The sequence below is a fragment of the Patagioenas fasciata genome, chromosome Z (genome assembly GCF_037038585.1).
Source record: "Patagioenas fasciata isolate bPatFas1 chromosome Z, bPatFas1.hap1, whole genome shotgun sequence".
NCBI lineage: Eukaryota > Metazoa > Chordata > Aves > Columbiformes > Columbidae > Patagioenas > Patagioenas fasciata.
This window is the reverse complement of record NC_092560.1, coordinates 29,986,253-30,009,800: the sequence shown is the minus strand read 5'-3', so window position 1 is coordinate 30,009,800 and position 23,548 is coordinate 29,986,253. Positions and strand designations below refer to the sequence as shown.

General features: G+C 39.1%; 1 protein-coding gene across 1 annotated transcript in view; it reads left to right on the top strand.

Moving 5' to 3' along the window:
• The first annotated feature begins 2,887 nt into the window (after positions 1 to 2,887).
• The window catches only part of RASEF (RAS and EF-hand domain containing), a 36,604-nt gene continuing 15,943 nt past the window's right edge, over positions 2,888 to 23,548 (top strand). Inside the window, exons 1-8 of the mRNA XM_065861134.2 lie at positions 2,888 to 3,334; positions 15,459 to 15,605; positions 16,393 to 16,483; positions 19,340 to 19,435; positions 20,550 to 20,627; positions 21,055 to 21,170; positions 21,849 to 21,917; positions 23,256 to 23,340. Coding sequence (XP_065717206.1) covers positions 2,979 to 3,334; positions 15,459 to 15,605; positions 16,393 to 16,483; positions 19,340 to 19,435; positions 20,550 to 20,627; positions 21,055 to 21,170; positions 21,849 to 21,917; positions 23,256 to 23,340 — 1,038 coding nt within the window. The 5' untranslated portion in view covers positions 2,888 to 2,978. The remainder of the gene's footprint in view (positions 3,335 to 15,458; positions 15,606 to 16,392; positions 16,484 to 19,339; positions 19,436 to 20,549; positions 20,628 to 21,054; positions 21,171 to 21,848; positions 21,918 to 23,255; positions 23,341 to 23,548) is intronic.

The following is a 23,548-nucleotide window of genomic DNA, read 5'->3' as shown; positions in this document are numbered from 1 at the left end:
GGATGGGAAAAGTGTTGCAATTTCAGATATGGGATCTGCCTGGAGAACAGCACTCCAGGGTTTCTGGGCTTCTGGACAGTTCTGCAAAGTTGCTTTCAGAGACCATATGTGTTCAAATAGCATTTAAGAGCTCTCGAGCTTATCCCACTGCCCAGTTGAGCTTCTCTGCTCTTTTGCTTCCTGGGGAAACACTAGGTCTTGATGTTGTGTGGCACCACACCTCCCGTTTCTGGTTTCCCTGTCTGCTTCATTTAACCTCTGCATCTAGCAGTCTAGGGGTGACCTCATTAATGTTTATAAATATGTAAAGGGTGAGTGCCTGGAGAATGGAGCCAGGCTCTTCTCAGTGACAACCAATGATAGGACAAGGGGCAATGGGTACAAACTGGAGTGCAGGAGGTTCCACTTAAATATGAGAATAAACCTCTTCACAGTGACAGTGACAGAACACTGGAACAGGCTGCCCAGAGAGGTTGTAGAGACTCCTTCTCTGAAGACATTCAAAACCCGCCTGGACACCTTCCTGTGTAACCTCATCTAGGTGTTCCTGCTCCGGCAGGGGGATTGGACTAGATGATCTTTCAAGGTTCCTTCCAATACCTAACATCCTGTGATTGTGTGATCTTTTATTTGTTATTTTTGTGCTCTTGTGTTAGGAGCATTTGACTAAACCATGACCTAGTTGTGTGGGATTGTCTAACCATGCAGACAGGTTTTTGCAGGCCATACCTGTGCCATGGTAGTGTTACATGACACACTGTGCTTCATGTCAGTGCCTGAGACTTGTGTGACAGAACTTCTTTAACAGTGGAAATGAGCTAGAAGCCAAAGACAATAACACTGAATACACAAAGGATTACCTGCACATGGAGGCAGAAATCTGGCTTTTGTAGGCATCACATTGGCAAATATTGCAAGACTTCTATACGGCTTGATTCAAAACTGAACGCTAATGTGAAGATTTCAATTTATTTTCAATGTTACTTATTACCTACTTGTATCATGTCACTAGAAATATGAAGATTTCAGAGAAAACAAAGATGCAAACCTTTGCAGCAGACCAGTCAAATCCCAAGTCATGTAAAAAAAAAAAAAAAAAAAAAAAACAGGAGCCGTATGTCCAAAGTATATGCTGTGCTTAGCAGGCCAAGGTAGTCACTACCACAAGAGATACGCACAGCAGAGTGAATAAGAGAGTGGGCAGGATAAGGATTACTGACAAACATCAGTGCATAAACGTGCAGCCACAAAAGCAAAAAAGAAGGTGAGTACACTGATCTGAATGGGAACTCCCTGTCTGTCTAGTGAGACATATTCAGTCCTGGATGAGGCTGTTCCAGTTCAGCTCAGGAGCTCGTCAACACTGAAAACCAAATATCCTGACTCCTATGAACAGAGACCTGGTGTGTGTAACCAAGATAAGATTGTCTGTTTTGATGGCTGAACAACATTTCATCAGCCCCATAAGGGCTTCATGATACTCTGGGTACAAATATTTGATGGGCAGATGGCAAACGATAGAAAACAAAGAACACTTTTGTTAAATTAATTCTGCTTTACTAAAACACTAGATTTTGCTAGACTCAAAATATGAAGATGGTATCACTTTGCTACTCTAAGTAGTTTTACAATTGTGTAACGTAAACATAGTGACAAAAATGTATAAAACCATAAATTGAAGTATTTCAGTTATCTGACTTTTTAAGCTAAAATTTTTATTCCAAAATTATTATTCCAAATTATTCTCTAGAGTGCAGGGAACACTTCACAAAACATTTTGTTGACTAGAGATAGACTGTTGGCAGGATTTTAGGCTGAGTCTGTGTAAGCTTGAAAAATAGTAATAAAAAACTGTAAAATAACAATAATTTCTTTTGAGGGCATTCCACACCCCCTAGATGTGATTTATGCTAATGAGAGGTCAGCTGGACTATTTGTTGGTTGCTGGACCATGTACTTAGCCTTGGGCTGTTTTGATCAATAAGGAAACAGTGTTTCAATACTTGAATTTGTATTCTCTTTAACTCTGTCACAACTTTGGTATACACAATTTACATTTCCAGATAGACATAAATAAGAATAAGTGCAGGGAAACTGAAAACAAACAAACAAACCCATTTCAGTTAAAATTTAACTGCTTCCAATTAAATCAGAGTTTTGAGTCTGACTTCAGGAAAGTGAGAAGCCTTAACCTCTGCCAAAAAAGACAGACAACAGTTCTACAGGGAGCACTGAAAATCTGGTTGCTTTGGTTTATTGATTTGAAATTAGCTTCTGCCTTTTGAGTTTATGCTGATATTTTAACAATTGCTAAATTACTGTTGATAGGATAGCAGTAAGCACGTACCTAACAATGTGTAACTCCAAGGTTACTCATGGTCAGCAAGAATTTACCTAGTGAAACTCTGGGTCACCCTGCATTCCTTGTCTTCCATGAACATAAGGAGTATTTTTATTCTGCCGTAAAACAGAAGTGAGACTTAACACCTTAAGGTGACCGTACGCTATTGGGACTCACATTTTATTGCTGCAGGGCGTTGGGACCTGTTCGTTAACGTGTAGTACTCGTATACAGTCACCTGTGCTGTTAGCAAAATGCGGCGCAGAGAGGTGGCGAAGGGAACACCTTGTCCTTGTCCCTCCGGCTGTGGGCGGGAGCCCAGGGGTGGCGGGGGCCGGCACCTGCTGGCCGTTCGCTGGGGACCAGCCCGTTTTCTCCCGGGGCTGCCGGCAGCCCCGCCCGGGTTCCGCAGGCCGGCCTGGCACTGCCGGGCTTCGGCCACAGACGAAAGCTGCTACCTGCGGCCCGCCCCCCGCCTCCCGGCCGCGCCCGGCCCCGCGGGGCGCCGGGGCGGAGCGGGGCCGGACCGCCCCGCCGAGCCGACGGCAAAGTAGTGCCGCCACGTAGGGCCGCTGCCGCTCGCCCTGTCCCGTCCCGTCCCGTCGCGTCCCGGCCGCGGGCAGAGGATCCCCGGCCCATGGATCCCGAGGCGGCGGAGGACGAACTGTCCCGCCTGCGCGCTCTCTTCCTGGCCTGCGACGCCAGCGGCTCGGGCCGCATCGAGCGGGAGGACTTCGCGGCGCTCTGCGCCGAGCTGCGGGTGCAGCCGGCCGAGGCCGAGGCCATCTTCCAGCGCCTCGACAGCGACCGCGACGGGGCCATCACCTTCCCGGAGTTCGCCCGCGGCTTTCGCGGCGCCACCCGGCGGCGGCCCAGCAGCGGCCCGGCGGAGGGAGTGGAGGAGGCAGCGGCTATCTGGACCGCCGCGGGGCTCGAGCAGCCCTGGAGGGACTTCGAGGTGCGGCTCGGGGACGAGGCGAGGTACATCCCCAGGTGAGGCCCGCGCCTGCCGTCGCTCTCACCCCCTGGCCCCGGGGCGTAGGGAGGGGCGGCCGCCCCGGTGGGGGCTGAGCTGTGGCCAGGGGGGTGCCGGGGCTGAGCCCTCCCGCGGGGTGCCCCGCGGCGACAAACGGCCCCTGCCACTCTCCGGAGGGGAACGCCCCCACCCCCGGAGCAGCGTGTGCCGGTGCTGACGCAATACCCTGGCGGGGAACGGCCGTACCGTAGTTTAGCCTGACCCCTCGTCCACCGGACTTGCAGGAGTATAGAGCCCTCCTCACTCACATCTGCTTCCCGGTTTTGAGGGTTTTCAGCTCTGTTTTTCCAGCGTGCTGCCGCTTGCTTGCTTCCTCTTCGCTGCTCTGCCTGGGACACACGTGTGAAAACCAGCCCGGTGAAACGAGATGCAAATGAAACTTCGCGCCCCCGCCCCCCATCCCCAGAACAGCCCCCAGCATCTTTCTTGCACCCCCTTTTTCCTGGTAATTGCAGACCAACACTGCTTTTGCCTCCAGGTTAACGGTGTTCATAAATGCGGCGCTCGGGCTGAGAAGCTCACTGAGGTCCGTGAGAGCCTTTGCCTTCGATGTCAATTAAATGACAATTGATGGTAGTTTGGTTTGGGATTTAACCCGATTACCAGGAGTCTGTCAGTACCGACCTGGTTCCAGTTTACAGAGACACATTTTGATGATTTGCAGTAATCTGCCTGAAACCTTAGATGCTCAAAATTATTTGAAAATGTTGGCCATAAATGCTACAGAGTGATTCTACTTCATTTAAAAATTGTAATTAAAGCTAGAAAACAAGTAATCTTAGTTTAAGGGTTTTGCAATTAGTTAAAAGGCAGTTAAAAATAATACCTACATGAATAAATACAGACTATATCAAGTTTCAGTGTGTCCTGGCTGTGAGGTGCGCAGAAGCTAATAAAAGGCACATTAATTTCTGTGTAACTTTTTTAACAATTGAATGTGTAGTTTGTTGTTTTACAGGAGCATGTATCAAATCATTGGCAACTTTCTACCCTACCAGTCTCTATATAGTGCACCATTAATTCTTATCTACCCCAATTATTTTGTTCTAGACAATATTAAAGATGTTTGCATTGTGAAATGAAAAGTTTCTTCAGATAAATTTTCAGTTACTTAACCTGTAATTCTTGTGCACGACTGGACTTAATTGTTTTCTTCTTTTTGGACTGGAAGGGTAAATAATATCAGTTAGTTGTCTTAGACTGCTCTATTCCAGACAGATAGTAACTTCATACACAACTTTCTTACCTAGTTCGTGATGCCTTCCTTGATACATAGTTGCTTTCTACAGAAAGAAAAGAATAACAACGACGTTTCTGTATGAGAATTTTCAGGAACAAGTAGTACCTTAACCTAAAACCAGACAGAAACTCAATAGGAGATGGCAAAAATCTGATTGATGAACAGTGGTGGCTTGTGGAAGCATCTGTGTCCTCTGGGTAATAAGCTTATCTCAGTATTTTGGTTACTATGTTTGCAACATCAGTTTGGATATAGTTCAGTTGTTTGTCTAAGAGGGTAGTAGGAGGGAAAGGGAATAGTGTTTGTTGGCTGAGTGTGCAGACACATCCTTTAGTTTTGTTAAATTTATCATGAGACAATTAATGTAATTTGTGTTATGATTCTTATACATCAAAATCGCAAACAAAACTAAATTTTAATAGTTAAATACATATGTATCAGGTGGGCAGTAATTTTATTGAACTGTTTCCTATTCATGTTCAGCTTTATAAATAGCTTTGAACATCCTTCATAGTTGGCTGTATTTATTAGGTGTGTGCCAATGTCAGCTGAAGAACAGTGTACCCTTTGTTTTCTTGTTCTTTATTGTCCTGAAGTTCTAGAAGCAGGTCTGTGTTACAGATTTTTTTTTTTTTCTTCCATTTGTGGCCCACAGTTTTTTTTTTCCTGAAACATAGGTGTAAGTTGGTTTTGTTTGTTTGTTTGTTTGTTTGATTGTTTTTAATGTGAGCAGTCCCACCAAAACCATTAGGACCACTTGTGTAAATAATAAATATATTGAAATTATTTGATGAGTTTGGGCATAGGAGAGATTTTAAGCAACAGAATATAACAAAAATGTGTAAAGTGCAAGCTGGTACTTTTTAAAAAGTTATTTATCTTTTAATTTTTTAAAAATTGTTTTATCAGTTCAATCTTTATTGGGGAAAGGCAGTATTTTGAAAAACAGACCTAACTTGGAGCACACTTGCATCTTTAATGCTATAAAACAGTTAGTGCCCTCCCATGGTGATTTATTGCTCTTCATATGTTTGCTGTAACATTGCTATTGAAAAATGTGAGTGAAGTAATTACAAAGAAGAAACTTCTCAAACCCAGATGAGTGGAGTTTGTTGTCCATATTTTTTTACCTCAACTGTTTATTTTTCTCCTGATCATTTTCAGGTTCAGCCCCTCAAAATGCTGTTCATTCTGGCCCTAGTTTAGCAAAACAGTGGCACACATGCTTTGATACTGTTGTGGTTTATAAAGCAAGTAACAGGGTATAGCAGATGGACGTTGTGCGAAAAAAACAGGGCTGCAGTTGGGAGAAACTTGCGCAGTAAACACCTGTGGTCTCTCTCGTTCCTCAGCTTGATTGAGTGCCCATGGAAATAAAGGGGAAATTTTTCACTTATATCAATACAGGTGGCTCAGCTTCTTTTTCTGTGACTGGGCTTTTTAATGCCATAAACAAGCCTCCATATTGAGGTGTGAAACTCAGTAACATCAATATCATGACCCAATCTTCAGTGTAGTAGCAGACATTAGATGCAGCATTCTTCACTGTCAGGTACTGCCTCATTCCACATACTAAACTAAGCAAACTTTGAATTTAGTCAGTTTCTGAAAAGATAGTTTTATTATGGGATTAATCCTATGTAGTTTGGTGTATTGGTTGTGCAGTTCTGTTAGCTTATACTTCGAATCATCCAAGTCTGTTTTGGAGATGTGGTTGTGCAGTTAAACAGAAGTAGTAACATTAAAGAGTTTCTTTTCAGCCTTGCTCTCTCCCTCCCCATCTGAACAGATCTTTGGGAATGAATTTAGCTAAATTTCTTGGTAAGGTGGTCACTGTGAGTCAAAGCATTGTTTGCTGTATTATTTACATGTACTCTGTGGACAATTGTGCCTCTAGCAGAAAAAAAAGTGGAAAGTCTTTCCAGGCTGATGACCTAATATAATGTGTGAAGTCAGATTTTAGTAGAATTGTGTAGAGGGTATTTTTGGGGGGGCATTAATTTCCTTTAAAGTGCAACGACCCATCTGTGTTTTTATATTCAATTGGGTATAATGAGTAATTAAACACAAAAGTTTGCAATGCCTTTGGTTGATATGTAGTGAATTGTCAACTGGAGTATACCTATGTGAGCCATAGGAGGTCTGTTTTATTGAGAACTCAAGCATGTTTGTTAGTTTGTGCCTCTAAGAAGAATTTGCAATGATACAGGAGTAGACAAAAAGGGAATTTACCTATCTGGTGCTCCAGGTAGTAAGCGCTCCAGTGTACTGTCTGCACTGGGAGGTTTTAGCCCTTGACCATGTTACAGAGTGTTGCATTCTTTTTTAATATGTGGCCAACCTCACATCTGTTTGCATTTCAGTGTTAAGATTGAAGGTTCCCTCTATGGTCCTAATAGGCACGTGCTTCTTTAAGCATGTGGGAAAGTCTCCTAATGGCAATGCTTTTCCATTCCTTGGCTTGAGCAAAGAATGATCCAACATCCACTGACACTTCAGGTGACAACCTGTGTTTATGTATGTTATGATAGTTATTCGTATCTGTAAATTACAGGCAAAAATCTCCCCAGAAAACACATTTTGAAGTTTTAATGTCAAAGACTTTCAATGAGAAAGAAAAGACTTGGGACTTTGTGTGCTGTGTGCATTCTTGTGTATTGTGGGATTGTTCTGGGATAAACTGAAACCCTTTAAGCCTACCAGGAAATTTTTGTGTGATATTTGGCAAGTTGGATAATGTGATTGGAAAATTAACTAAATTAATGTGAGCACAAATGGGTGGATGAATCTCAAGAAGACAGCTTGTATCTGTATTTCAAGTTAAATTCTTCTGATTCCGAGGATACTCATACTTCATTGCTTTGCTTTTTAGTCTTGGGGTCTGTTTTACTTGTGTGCCTTGGGCCAAGCTGACTGTTCATCAGACTTTGATTTAACTGCTGACAGACTGTGAGATTTTATGCATAATATAATTCCAGAGTCCTAACGTGATTATTACAACAGTTTACCCCCAATCATGGCATCTGGAGCTGTATAGGAAATGTGGATCTGGGGGATGTGACAAAATGAGAAAAGATTGCTGGTTTTGACATGAGCTACTAAACTATGAAGACAGGTGTTGCTGCCATCCAGCGGGACCTGGACAGGCTGGAGAGTTGGGCGGGGAACAATCTGATGGATTTTAACAAGGGAAAGTGTGGAGTCCTGCATCTGGGCAGGAACAACCCCAGGTTCCAGTATAGGTTGGGAAATTACATATTAGAGAGCAGTGTAGGGGAAAGGGACGTGGGGGTCCTGGTGGACAACAGGATGACCATGAGCCAGCACTGTGCCCTTGTGGCCAGGAAGGCCAATGGCATCCTGGGGTGTATTATAAGGGGGGTGGTCAGTAGATCGAGAGGGGTCCTCCTTCCCCTCTACTCCGCCCTGGTGAGACCCCATCTGGAATATTGTGTCCAGTTCTGGGCCCCTCAGTTCAAGAAGGACAGGGAACTGCTGGAGAGGGTCCAGCATAGAACAACAAAGATGATTAAGGGAGTGGAGCATCTCCCTTATGAAGAAAGGCTGAGGGAGCTGGGTCTCTTTAGTTTGGAGAAGAGGAGACTGAGGGGTGACCTTATTAATGTTTATCAATATATAAAGGGTGAGTGCCATGAGGATGGAGCCAGGCTCTTCTCGGTGGCAAACAATGATAGGACAAGGAGTAATGGGATCAAGCTGGAACACAAGAGGTTCCACTTAAATTTGAGAAAAAACTTCTTCTCAGTGAGGGTGACAGAACACTGGAACAGGCTGCCCAGGGGGGTTGTGGAGTTTCCTTCCCTGGAGACATTCAAAGCCTGCCTGGACACATTCCTGTGTGACCTCACCTAGGCGTTCTTGCTCCAGCAGGGGGATTGGACTAGATGATCTTTCAAGGTCCCTTCCATTCCCAAACATACTGTGATACTGTGATACTGTGATGGGATATACTGCTGTATTACAGCAAAGGAAAGGGGCTCTGCTACATAAAAAAAAAATGTCCAAAACCTGCCGTGGTTTTGCCATCATAAGCCAGGATGGATTTTTGACAAAGCCAGTATAGAACACAGCATCAGCTCTCGTCAGTGGTTAGTATTTGGTTCCAAGAGATGATGAACTATGATATCAGCACTGGAAATATTTATTTGGAAGTTGAAGGGTGATCCCTGGAGAGGAGTTGAAGGCAAATCCCAAGAGAAACCTAATACTTGGTCCTCAGTGCTTGGAGAAAAGACCTCTGCTGTAAGAATGATGTCTTATCTTTTAATACATCTCAGGATGAGGGTTTGACAAATGTGCTCTGCACATTGCATCTGTGCATCTGTGTATGATGAATGTCTTTCTGTGAGCTAGAAACCTTGTTGAGCCACCTCTCGAAACCCCTGTCGAGCCTCTTCTGTATTTTGCTTTAATCAGAACAGCATCTGTGCCAAATGACTTAAGCACTGTAGCATTAGTTTTCCTGGTATTTTCATGTCACAAAATCATTTGTTATAACCATGTCATTTGGAGCATTCTCCTCTCCACAGACTTCATCTTCCCTTCCCTGTCCCACAGTCTTTTCCACTCATGCCCCACTGGCTCCAAATCACACTGCTGTTTTTAGGCAGGGAACAGTATTCCTTGGAAACATCGAAAATCCCTTCCCTGGGAATCATCTCTCAGACGGGCTTTCTCATCTGGGGTTGCAGATTGTTAATTTTCCTTAAATGCAGCCTGTTTCTGAAACGGCAGACACAGAAAAAGAAAACATTGTATTAAAAAACCCCATAGTGATTCAGGTTGATAAATACCTTGAATTTTACACTGTGTTAACGTTTCATGTGATCTGTTTTTCCATAAGGCACTTAATCTAGGAGAAATATTAGGCACTCAGCTGTGACAAAGTAGATTCTTTCCAATTTGAAATGGATTTGGTTGGTCTTTTCTGGTGGCTGATATGATGACATATCCATTATGTCTGGTTTTCAGAAAAAGGTATTTCTCTATTTCTTGCTTGCACACATAGGCTACTGGTCTCCAGTGTAAAGATGATCATTAGATGTGTAATGCTTGATCTTTCTCTTGCTACACAGTTCAAACCACCTTATGCTTCATCCCTTTGTGCTCATTTCAGAAGAAAGCTGCTACAAGTGATGAGATTAATTTTACGAGCTCACCTACACTGGGAAGAGGCCACTTGAATAGGGTTATAAAACTTAGGAACGGAAACATATTATCAGCATGAAAACAAGTTTTCTGTGTATGCTGATTATCTTTGCTTTCACCCACACCTGCAAAAATAAAAACTGTAATTTTCTAGTGCATGAAAGATGTCAGGGTCAAGGAAACAAAGAGAAAGTGTTTGGAGACATTAATTTTACAGGTAAGAACATGGGTAAGAAAGAAGATAGAAGTGAATACAGAGGTCTACTAATTGGCAAGAGATGGTGTTGAGAAAGATATGGATGTACACAGAAGGACCTACAAAATAAATCTTGCAGGGGAACGCTTTGGTCTAGTTTTCTTGCCTCTCAGTACAACCCTTGCTTAGCTAAGCCTGACAGCCCCCACACAACTCCTGGCTACATAAGCTTTTACTTTGTTTTGCTGCTTTGGACTCCCCAGAGTTCTCTTCATGGGCTGAAATTCTGCTGGCCACCTTGTTAGTCTCTAGCTTGCTAGAGCAGAGCCAGGTAAACATGCAAAATAACAATGGAAGGAACACGGAATCTCTACCATGTGAATGAGGGAAAGTGGTATTATAACATCACTGTCACTTCTTTGATTTTCTCCAGTTTTCCACTAGCTTATTGCACTTTGTACATCTTTGATGGAAAACTATACTGAAAATACCACCCTTGTAGTCAGACTAAGGGGCCTATGTAACATAACGTCCCCTCTCTGACAACTACATAGGGAACACATGCGGGATACTGAGAAACTGTGGAATTATTCTTCTTTGATAAATTCTATCAAGTCTTCTGAGCTGAATTCAGAGTGTGGATCATTAGGCAAGCAGTCACTGTATGTTCAGCAAACCAGAATAATACCATGAATTGACAGAAATTAGCATATCTCTGTGGGTTATATGAAATTATGCCACTTAATATAAGCTCAGTATCTGATATCTCTAATCGTAGTGTGGTGTGTGGTTTTTGTTGTTGCTGTTGTTTTTTCTTTCCCTCTTCTGCTCCTGCTTTATTCTACCATGGTAGGGGAGTGATTGAAAATATGGAATGAGACAATTCAGAACAATTCCTCTCATAATCATAAAATAGTTACTGCATGTTGATATACAATGTATGTAGCTTCATCCTTCTAAAATTCCGTACATCTAAAATACATTGTAGTGCGCTTGCTGCTAATTCATTGGGGATACTTTGAGTGATTAAATCAGTAGCAGTCTTTCCAAATCACGAAAGTGTATTATTTCTTGCTGAAGGCAGAAGTGATTAAGCAGAGTCCCACCAATTTTGTTGCATGATTTTAATTTCTTCTCTTTCCTTTTTTTGTTGCTGCAGTAGTTGTTGTGGCATGTTTTTAGTTAGATTTCCCATAAAGTTGCCGTAGAAGCACTCAGGTAAGTGTCACTGAGAATTTCAGTGGCCAATTTTATTCTAAAAAGCCTTCCAGACCCTTCTGATATCCTGCATAATTGTGGTTATGTGGGTATTATTTTGCTTCTTAAACCTAAGTACCACTTCATAAAACTGCGTCACTGAGATCCTTTGAATTCATCTGGGTATTAGCTAGTCACTGGGCTAAGGAGGAAGAGTAAATATACAGAGGGTTTTGTATCACAGAGGGAGAATAAACTCTCACAATGATTACTTGTGCTTCTGACTAGTATCTTAAAGCAGACTTACCTGTATGGCAGAGACTCAGCAGCATGGAGATACTGATTTCTGTCTTCAGTTCTCATATGTGTATTTGCGTACGCTTCAGAAAGAAGCTGCAAGAGACAATGGCTGTGGCATTATTGTGAAGCGAATGTAAGTTGCAGAAATACATTGCAATTTTCCACTCCATATGTCGTCTGATACAAAATACAGTAAGCAATGACCAGATTGATTGATTTTCTACTCCTTCAGCATAAGACACTGTACCTTCCATTTTGCTACTCCATTAATTGTCTGTATGATAGGAGGCCTCCGGTATTAACATCATACATACGGTATTTTTGAACACAGGATTTGTACTACAGTTTGAAGTAGACAGTAGTTTTAGGGATGTAGTTTAATTTGATTTAAAGGCAGCAGCTGGTTAATCCTACAAAAGTTGGGGTGAGAAAGAAAGTAACATAACCCTACAATCTTGTGAAAAATGTTATGTAAATCCTTAAAGATCCAATCCTAATTCACTGACCTGTGATTTAGGAGGGAATCAGGAAAACATTTGCTCAAGTAACAAATATTTTATGTTAGCATCAGTTAACAAGTAATTGTCCCACTGTTTGTTTAATTTCTAGGAAACAATGGTACTAGTAGGCATCTTGTTGGTGACATCCAATATATATGTTGACTGTCCTGGTTTAGCCTGAGCTGGCAACTAAGTATCATGTGGCTGCTGACTCATTCTTCCCTCATCCTGGGTGGGATAGAGAGGAGAATTGTGGGGGGAAAAAAGGTAAAATTTGTAGGTTAGGATAAAAACACTTTAACAGGACAGCAAAGGAAGATATAAAGAGCAACAATAATAATAATAAAAGGATATACAAAGTGAAGGTTGCACAGTGCAATTGCTCACCACCCAGAAAACTGATGTCCAAGCCCGCTCATCAACAATTCCCTCCCACAATCAGCTCCCCTACTTTGTATACTGAGCATGTCCTGGCTGGGTCCCCTCCCAGCTTCCTATGAAAATTAACTCTGTGCAAGCCAAACACAGGACACTGACCTAGGTTGTGCTGAATTTATCTGCCTGGGAAGACTGATAAACTTGGTCCATCTTGCTGTGGCTAGTGCCATTTCTGTTTTACATGTCATTCATTTAAAGGGCTATATATATTCACACTGTTTGAAGAAGTGGCATTCTTCAGCAGCTAATTCTGAATATGCGTAATATCTGGTTCTATGTAAAATTCAAAACTATTCTGTAATATTTTATTGTCTGCTGTGGTTAGCAATTTGCAGCTCTGAAAAATAAATACGGAAGTGCTAGGAATTTATGAAACACAGCGTATGTTGCCAGGTCTTAGTTCAAGTGTCAAAAATAAATGGGATTCAAGCGAAGAGACACTGGAGAGGATACATTTTGTAATGTTTGAAGTACAGCCAGGCTCCAGCTTCAGGCCCACCCAGCATTAATGGAGTAGGCATTCTATAAATGGTAGTACTTGGAGACACTGCACTTATTATTTGTCCAGCTGTGTGAACTTGGAAATTATTGTCTTAATGCTACAAATCTGCTGTACACTTGAAATTTAGTTGAAATCTGATGAACTCAAAACTCAGACTTATTTTGTGATACGCTTTTATCATCAGAACAAAACTCTGTATAGTAAACTGTTTAGTTTTGTCTGTACGTTGTAATAGTACAAAGTGAAAGAGGGGCAGATTTTAAGTCTACTTTTTTTTTTTTAATGCAAATTATTGAATGAATAAAGATACTTTTAGGGTTTTCTTTAATGGTATGTTATTTATACATAGTTTGTAGCATGATAGGACAAGGGGCAATGGGTTCAAACTGGAGCGCAGGAGGTTCCACTTAAATTTGAGAAAAAACTTCTCAGTGAGGGTGACAGAACACTGGAACAGGCTGCTCAGGGAGGTTGTGGAGTCTCCTTCTCTGGAGACATTCAAACCCACCTGCACACCTTCCTGGGTAGCCTTATCTAGGTGTTCCTGCTCTGGTGGGGGCACTGGACTAGATGATCTTTCGAGATCTCTTCCAATCCCTAACATTCTGTGATTCTGTGATCTGATGATCAGATAAATCTGCATATTATTGTGAGTATTTGTGAACCTTGACATTACTCTGTTTAAAATATATTTTGGAAAAGAAATCTTATACAAACATTGGAAGATATTCAGAGCACTACATTATGTTTATTGTAACTTCTGGAAATACTGAATACAGCTAAAGCTTTAACCTTCGTAAAGGAAACCCTCTGCAAGACAGAAACATGTCTGAACATAGAAATGCCTCTGGCATCAGTAAATCTGTATTTCTTTGTGTTACAGTTATGTTTCTGTGTATTGAAATGAACATTTTATTGTATCCTGGAATACTTCAGTTGTTTAAATGGGAATCTGAGGTACAGTAACAATTATGGTACTGTTGTAATAAAATAAATTATACTTTCAGTGGGGAAATCGCATAGAAGAAGCATAGTGCTGCAGTGTTGATGATCTAAGCTGTGGAATTACTTCAAGTGGGGAAAAATGCAGAGAATTTACACTGATTGTTGATATCATGCATATGGTGAAGTTATTAAATAGGACTACCTTTACAGAAGAGAGGAAAATATTATCTGTCTAATGGGGCGGATTATTGAATCAGAGTTTAAGCTTTTCTCTAACAACAAAAATAGCTCATCTGTTTGTTATATGTTAGGTATGGTGTTAGACTAGAACTTGCAAAATGTTATTTTTGTTTGCATTTCTGCCACCGATACACTGTATTTCTGCATTACTGGCCTGTTTCCTCCACCTTTCTAGGCCTGATCTTCCCTTTTCCTTTTTTTGCTTCTTTTTTTTTTTCTTCTATTTAATTTTTAAGTTCTTGAATACATTTCATGCCCTGACATATAGTCTGTGCGGCAATCAGCTTCATTTTTCTTGGGACTGTTAAATTCTGCTACAGAATTTTCTCTGGTATTTTGCTTTATGGTAATCCAGATATTGGAACCTAGCTGGCATGTAATACAAGGGGTTGCCTGGCATCACTCAAGGTATGACCAGAAATCAGTGCTTTTTATGTAGTAACCTGGGTAATAATGTTCTGGTGGTCATGCTGTTCATTGTTTTTGTATATTGTCAAGATTCTTTGCTTTGACAATTTAAACTGTATACAAGCTATGTAAATGAGTCTAGATCAAATGGGAATCAGAATATCTTATTCCTGTATTAGGGCAGCTTTTAAGAAGCAGTATAAACTTTAGGAGGGCTTTTAATAACTAAAGCATCTACAGAAACTATCTTCTTTCTTCTGTGTGAGGTATATCTGTTGTCTTTCACATCATAATCATACACAAAATTAACTTCTTATAACAAGGAATTTTTTTCAGGTTGTAAGCAGGGCTGGCGTTGTGAGGAGTATGGTCATCTGGACAAGAATAATTTGTTTTAAACCAGAGCCCTGGATTTTCATTTCCACTAGAGCTCCCTTCCATACTCCAGCCTGATACAAGAGATTTAAATACTAGAAGTCCAGCAGCTGAGGGAACATCAAACTTTCTTTCTTTCTTGAACAAGATATGATCACCTCTCTCTACTCCCTTTAAACACCTATTTTAACTTAGGTAGCTGGCATTCATACCCATTTTCATTTCTTATGCAGTCATAAATTTCTTCATGAATTATGATTAACAGTAGAACCACCAACAAACTTGATATACATTATGGACTGATCCAGTGGCATGTTCTTCAATACACCATGAACAGAAGTACAGAAAATTTACTTGAGCTGAAAAGTTTTTTCTACAGTAGCTACATAAAGAAGCAGGAAGGGTGTACATCATATAGAAGAATTCAGACATACTATGCTGAATGTTCAAAGTCTGTATCTAACTTGCTAAATTTAAAAAAACATGCAAGAAGGGGAATATCTTCATTTATAATACATTTAACAAACATTGTTCCAAGTTAGTGTGTTAAAATGGTGTCTCTCTTTTTCAGACAAGAGCAGGTCAGTGTTCTGTATCAGAACATACACATAGCGGAACCTAGATTAATCCAGCCGTACGAACATGTCATTAAGAACTTCATCCGAGAGATCAAACTTCAAAGCACAGAGATGGAAACTTTGGCCATTGCAGTAAAAAGGTATAGTGAGTTGTATTTCTACTTCAGTTTCACGGTTACTTTTTATCTCTATCATACTTTGTTAGTTTAAACTCCTGGGAGTTAATGACAAAATATATCATGCAGAGTATTTCCATAAACCAAGTTCAAAGGTTAGTTTGTATGCCCACACGTGTGTAAGCACATGTAGCAGCTTGCAGATGATTCCCTGTTCATATTTGGGATGAATCCTGGACCAAATTTTTGCAGGCTCTATTCTTATTTTTTATGTCTTAAACCATTTTGACTCCTCTTCCTTTACTGTAACTTTGAGTTTTAGCATACAAGCTCATTACACTTTCAATTTAGAAACAATATTTTTGCTTCTTCAGCTTCAAGGGGTGGTTTTACCTATTGTAACTACTCAGCATTTGCAATCTCACGTCATTACTGCCAAAACCAAGCAGATTATCTCAGGACAGAAATCTTGTATGCATGTGTGGTGCAAGTTGCTGTTGTCCTTTTGAAGTCTCTTCATAGGATAACAAGGATGGCCTTTTATCTCTGTAACTTAAGTTTTCAATATGTATGTATTTCATACTAATAATCAGCTATCAGCTATTATTCAGAATCTAATTTGCTTGTATTTTCAAACAAATTTGTGATTTTGGTTCCAAACCATACGAGTTTCAAGGTCCATGCAATGTTAGACTGTTTCCATGTCTGTCTGCCTAATTTTTTTCAGCTGAGGTACGCAGACATTTTTCACACAACTTTTCTGTCAAGCCAGAGGACAGTTCCTAAGAGAGTATTTACTTTTAAATTTTAGAGCTCAGGATAAAGCGGCAGTTCAGCTCAGTGAGCTGGAGGAAGAGATGGAACAACGAATACAGGCTGCAGAGCATAAAGTTAAAAAGGAAGTGAGTATTTTGTATTTACAGAATTTCATAACTACCAAACTCTCAGTGTTCTTAAGCAGGATTGATGGTCAGCTGTGTTCTTGATCCTGATGGGCTGGCTCAAAGGCACTGAAGGCAGGGCATGGATGAAAAGAAGCTATCCATGAGACTGAAAATGTATTCTCTTAATGCTTTCCCAAAGAGAAGTGGCTGCTCAGATGTAATAAACCAATAAAAAAAAGTCTTTCACTTTTATGAGAATGTGCTGGCCTATAGGAATTTATTTCCAAGACCAGTATTGGAAACAGATTGGAGAAAATGACCCTTTACCATAAAATAGGGGAATCTAGTTCTCCTAGTAGATGAATTTATATGGAAATTAGTAGTTAGGTCATTTGTTCCTAATATATGTATCTGCCTGGAGCGGTGATCTTTCTCTTTCCCCATTCTCATCCTGCAACTATATTTTAGAGAGCTGGAGACATAAGAGAGGTAATTATGATGACAGGGTGTGAGGGCTTGGAACTCCCAAACTTGATGGGAAACACTGTTTCAATGTGCTCAATTTTTAGCCGTTGTTTTAACCAGCTTGCAGTCTTGCTGGAAAAATACAAGAATCCTCCTTACCCACTGAAAGATATAATAGAGCCACATGTGGTTGTGTAATTATAAGCAGAAAGCAGTACAGTAAAACCACCCTACCTGTGTTGTCTGCTCCATGTTGGACAATTATTAAATTCAGGAAAGATAAACCTAACTTTATATTATACCGAACAGTTTATGAAAGTAGTCTGATGTGGACATAGGACATTCATTAATTAAATAATATACTATAGGCACAATTATTGCTTTGTGGGACATATAATATACTAAATGTTTATATATTTGGTATGGGTTCTTTCATCAAGGCATTTGCAGAATCAGAAGCAACAAAGTGCAGTCTGCTGACTTGCTGATATTAAAATAGTTCACAGTCCAACTCAGTGATGGACTGGACTCAATGGTTGGACTCAATGGTCCCTGTGGGTGTCTTCAAACCAGGGACATTCTATGATTCTATTATTCTAATTGATCTGTGAAGGTAAATGGTATTCTGATAGATTTGCTTCAAACAGTATCTTTTTCTATACAAGAGGAAACACTCCTACCAAACCATAAAAGTCAGTTGTTTTCCTATAAACAAAATATAATGATATAAAAATGTTGAAGATATCAGCCCAGAAAAAAAGTGTCATAATCTGTTTAACTAATGATAATGCAACTCTCAGTGCAGATAAACTTTCCAGAGAGATAAAGCATTTATGATTAGGAAATGGATACATTTGCTTTAGAAAATTTCTGTTTCATAAGAAGTGGTAAATCACTGAAAAAATTTGTAAAAAGATGACTGGGATGTATGTATTCAGTCATTCTGAGAACATCCACAACATTATGTACTAGCATTATGTAAAAACACATCTGCTATGCATTATCTACTTCTAGTCGTCTGTGTTTCTTGTTCTAAAAAGTCCTGAAATTGTCACCGAGTTGCATGGATTGTGATTTCACTGTTCACACCTTAGCTATAGATAGGGGCTGTAACTTGTTCCTCACAGTGCTCTTTCCATTTTCACCTAAATTGTTCCCTTTAGCTCATAGCTCCACATACTCCACCTACTAAAATGCCCTGAGAGTAAATGTAAGATATTTACTTTGTGGGATTGTACTAAGCCACTAATCTTAATGCCTATACACAAAGCTTTTGTTTGTCAGATGATGTCACTCATGCCACCAGGACACCTGCCTCTGTGTGATAGTATCTATGGGTTGAGCCTATCCTATATTTTGTTTCTTTGAGGGAAGCAAATAGTTACCAAATAATATTTAGGAGTATATAGGTGCCAACAGTGAGAGAATCCAGTTTAAGCTGATTGCTCTGATTATCATTATCACACATGGATTATAATTTTAAGACACGGATGTCAGCATCACCTAGAGGAAAGCACTGAATTCTGAGCAAAGTCCATGTCTGTCTTCTCTGTTGGAAAACTCAGCCTGTCTCATTGGTACCGTTTTTCGCTGCTGCATTCTGGTTTCTCTTGTGAAACTGTGCACTGAAGTCCCTGGGAGTGACTGGAGTGAGTTAAACACAAATGCCTCATCTGAGGCATGTGGAACATACTATTCTTCTCATTGTGCTCTGTGTAACTTCCTTTCAAAATCTCTTTGTCTTCATTGAAATAAAACTCAGAATAGTGTACTTGGTTTGATACTGAAACTAAAGGTGCCGTCATCAGCCTGCCTTTTGCCGAACAAGACCCTGTAATATTCCAACACTTGCAAGCAAAAAAATTTAAAAGAAAAACAAAAATAAAGAAGTAGTTGGTGGTGGCACAGTGATGCTGTTACTAGCATATTGTATGCCAAGCCATAGAAGGCTCGTTTAAATAAAAGGAAGTAATGGCCTGATATGTGGGTGTGTATGTATACATCTATATATGCAATGCATACGTAAATTTACATATGAATAAAATGTGAACAATTCTCTTTCTCTTTGGTGTTTTGTTTGTTTGTTTGTTTGTTTGTTGGTTTTTTTTTTTTTTTTGGTAAGATATTGAGAGTGTTAGAGGAGGCTATGACATGAATAGCAGATGCTGAATTGATCCGTATCTTTACTTCCACTTTACCATTTTATTTCTATAAATATTTTATAAGTGGACTGCAATTATAAGATCAGTATCTGTTGATCTAAAGGAAAGGGCAGGTTGACATAATGGAAAGACAAAATCAGACACATTAGTCTAAGGGGAAAGTGTGTAGTTTCCAAAATGATGAATGCATTTTCTAAGGAACACTTGAAGCCTGCTTCAGATTTTAATGAGATAACAAATATTGCAGGAGAAGCAAAAAGCTGAAGAAGCTCTAAATGAGCTGAAGCGCCAGTATGATACTGAAGTTGGGGATCTTCAGGTGACAATAAAAAAACTTAAAAAGGTGAGTCGAAATCATGACAAGAGTTTTTAAAGTGCTTTAAAAGATGCTGACCTTATAAAGTGCCTTCCCCAAGATGGATAATCATAGCTATAGATTTTTAATTCAATTTTTATTAGTAAAGGGCATCTGAAAATATTTTTTTTTTTAGTTTATGTTGTCATTCTGTGCTGTTGTACTCATTCTGTGTAATTTACTGAAATACTTAGGAAAGTGACCAACTGCTAACCAGGTTCTGTTGTTGAATAATTTTCTAGGTCCATCAAGTTGTTAACACTGCAGTTACCTAGTCTTGTATTTGTTACATTAGAAATAGTCTAATACATTGCTTCTAAGTATTTGTAATTCCTAGATTTAGATGAAATTAGCAACCCAAATATAGTAATTTACTATAGTACAGTAATGTAGTGCCTTTTAGCAGCTAGGGCACTTCTCTCAAATGTAATGTTAGAAGTGGGTTTACACTGTAATTTTAAACTGAAATTACTAGTGGAATTAGTTATTAGTAGTCTGAACCTACCTCTAATCTGATCTTTTAATTCGATACTTAAGCGTAAGATAAACTGAAATCTCAGCTATTAATATTGTTTTGGGTTATTTTGTAATTTGTGTTAATTTTGTCATTAGTTTTTGGGCAAAGTTTTACCAGAATTATACTGACCAATGAGAATATATTTGTTGTTTATTCATACTGAATTGCACTTAAAAGAGCATTGATAGGAATGGAAATTCCTCACAAGGAACATGAGAGCTCATAGTACAAATACTACACAGATGAGGTAACATGTATTTTTTTTTAATGTTCATGGGGATACACCTGTTTGTATCTTCTCAGTAGCTGGCTTCTGTGTCACTTTTTATGCATGTTCAACACCCACAGAATGCAAAATGCTTATTAAACACTTTTAAAGTATTAATTTATATATTGTATAGAAACTCAGAAAATTTTGGAGTAATGCTGCCTACTAATACAGTTGGGAAAACTATGGATTTTTAAAACTTTAATATCTGTGACATGTTCTAGGGGCTATTTAATATAATTTCCATTACCTTTTAAGTACCTTGAGTCATAAAAAACAATAACATAGATTAATGGTGAGCTTTTTTATCCTTCTAGCTGGAGGAACAATCTAAAAGTGTAAATCACAGGGAAGATGTGATTGAATTGAAAAAAAGAATACATGATATGTTGCTGGTAAGAGATGATTATCATTAATATATTAATTTAGCCTCAGGTTTATACTTGTTACAATACAGATATTGATATATATATTTTCTACATATAATACTGGTAAGCTAAGAAATACGCTTTTAAAGTTGTTAATAAGTGTATGAAGATCTTTAACTGGGAAAAAAAACCTGATCTATGTAAACACATACACATTCTAGGTATAGCATTTAGAAATGGCTTGAGATGATATAGTCCCCTTTTTGTGTAACTGGAATGGAAGAATAATATTCAGCAGTTCATGCATGCTAATTTACTGACTTCTCTATGCTCAGATTTTCTAGTATTTAATTTTTTATTTAATTTTGATTATTTTTATTTTGCAGTTGCAATATGTCAATGTTTTATGCAGGTGGCTATGACAGCTAACATCTAATGTCTTCCTTTTTTTAAGGAAAATCAGAAACTTAAGAAAGACCTTTTAGAAGCACAGACAAATATAGCTTTTCTGCAGAGTGAATTAGATAGCTTGAAAAGCGAGTATGCAGATCAGACTTTGAACACTGAGAGGTAAGTTCTTTCTATGTTATATTTTCACAAGGGGAAAAAAATCTGTTGTCTGACGTAGTTGTTATGTATGCAGTTGGTAACTGTTATTTTCTAACTTTGCCATAAATGACAAGCACACATTTGACACCATGCAAAGTATGCCATGACTACTGTTCACTTCTTTTGTCACATTTCTGGAAGATCAAGTTCTGGATATGATGTGAACTCTCATAATCTTGCAAGGAAGCCCATTGATTTTACTGTGACTTCAGTTAGGAGTAAAAGCTATAGCAGCAGGCAATTTTTTCCTCTATGACTTGCACTCAGATTAATATCTGTATGAATATCAGGGAGAATTGTTTAGGAAGCCTCCCACATTAGTCTCAACCAGATTTTTCTAAAGTGAATGAAAGCTGCTTCTAAGTATTAATTTAAAGGAGCATAAATGACAGTTTCATTCTGCGATTATCTTCAGATAGCACAAATGATATTTCAAGGAGAAAGAAGACAGTCCATATGGTTATTTTGTTGATCTATTAGTAGTTTTTGTTGAGGTATAATGGCAGAGATCACTGAAGTCACCAAGGGTTTTTACTTTGCATGAACTGGCTTTTAACATATTTCAGCAGAAATATAAACATATTTTAAATACATTTTTCTCACTATATACTTATAACCTCTTATAAATAATTTTTGCAGAGACCTAGAAATGATCCGAGAGTATACTGAAGACAGAGATAATCTGGAAAGACAAATTGAAATACTTCAGTAAGTTTTTAGTGATTCAAATTTTTATTAACAAATTAGCCCCAAGATACTCGGGGGTCGATGTTTTTGCATGCAAAAGACTGGGATGGAATTTGGGAAAAAATACCTAGTAAAAATACTGAAATGGCCTCAATTCTCATAGAAGATATGATGCTAATCTTTATAATTTCATCGTAAGTTTGTCTTCCCGTGTACTCCAGTCAGATACTCAACTGACTGCAGCTGTTGCTGTGGCTTCTGAGTTTTGGTGTTTCTCACTGATGTTTTTGTTTAATCTCCATCTTTTCCCAAAGAAAAATAGTCATATCAGATTGTGTTTCTTCAAACTTTCGATTTCAGAAGGCTGGATCTGTTTGAAATGGCATTAGTTACCTTCCTGATTCTTGTCTTTAGCTCCATGTAATTGTACACCAGGTGATTTCTATACACATAAGTTTTTGGCAGCCTATCCATGCTCAGTTTATACCTTCTAAAACTATTTTTACCTCAATGCTTGTTATACAGAGACTTGGAGAGCCAACCTGCACCATTTGTTCTTAGGCAGAGCTCTCCACTGACTTAAACAGCCTGAAGGTATTAAATATTTATCCAGCAGACATGGCAACTTCTTGAATTTGGTATTTGGTAATGTGTGACTACTGAACCGCTAACTCTTCATGTTTTTTTCTCCTTTTTTTTTTTTCTTAGCCTCACTGACTTTCATTTTTTTCTGTGGTAAGGTGAATAAGATTAGAGTCTGTCCATGCCATTATAAAAATTATTAATTGGCTTCTTTTTTAATTCATTTTGCTTCTCCCTGTCTTATCATTATCTTGAAAGTACTACGTGTGTGCAGCATTATACAAGGGGTGCACAAATTTTTGCTTTCAAGGAGGATCACAATAAATAGGGTTTTTATATCCCTAGTTAATTTCTTTATCCTAAATATGTTATATCTTTCAAGCACCTCAATCACATCTGTTGTTAGAGTCATCTCAGCAATACATATAGGGTAGTCACTTTGTATTTCGGAAATGGTTGTACCAGTTTACTGCTCCGCACCTGTTTTTTTGTGGTTGTTCTTTTTTCCCCTCAGCCGACCACGGACCATGTCACAGGAGTGAAACCAGTTTTCCTAGGGTGCTAATGGAGGCTAAACTTCACAGTGCTTGATTCACATACAATCATTTGTTTGACTATACGACAACGCATTTTTAGTCCCACGTCACTCTTTCGTGTTCATATAAAGAAGAAGAAAATGGTTTCTGGAATGTATTTTCTCAATTTTTCTTTGTGATAAGTTACAGAATTTTTAATGTTTTCTTTACTCCTACAAGTTAAACTGTGTTTTCTTGTTAGATCAGCTAATAGAAAGCTACATGACAGCAATGATGGTTTAAGAAGTGCACTTGAAAACAGTTTCAGCAAGTACAACAGATCACTGGTATGGATGTTTTTATAATTCTGTTATGTTGTACTAACAGGCTTAAGAATTAACACACCAGATGCATATTTGTTTGTACTTCAGTGGGTACTCATAAAATTGAGTTTTATTCAGTAGACTCACTCTGGGAATACACTTGTGTAGTTGAATTTTGTTATAGTTTACTTGTGTTTTGTGAAACAGTGGAGTTTTGTTAGAGCACTACTAT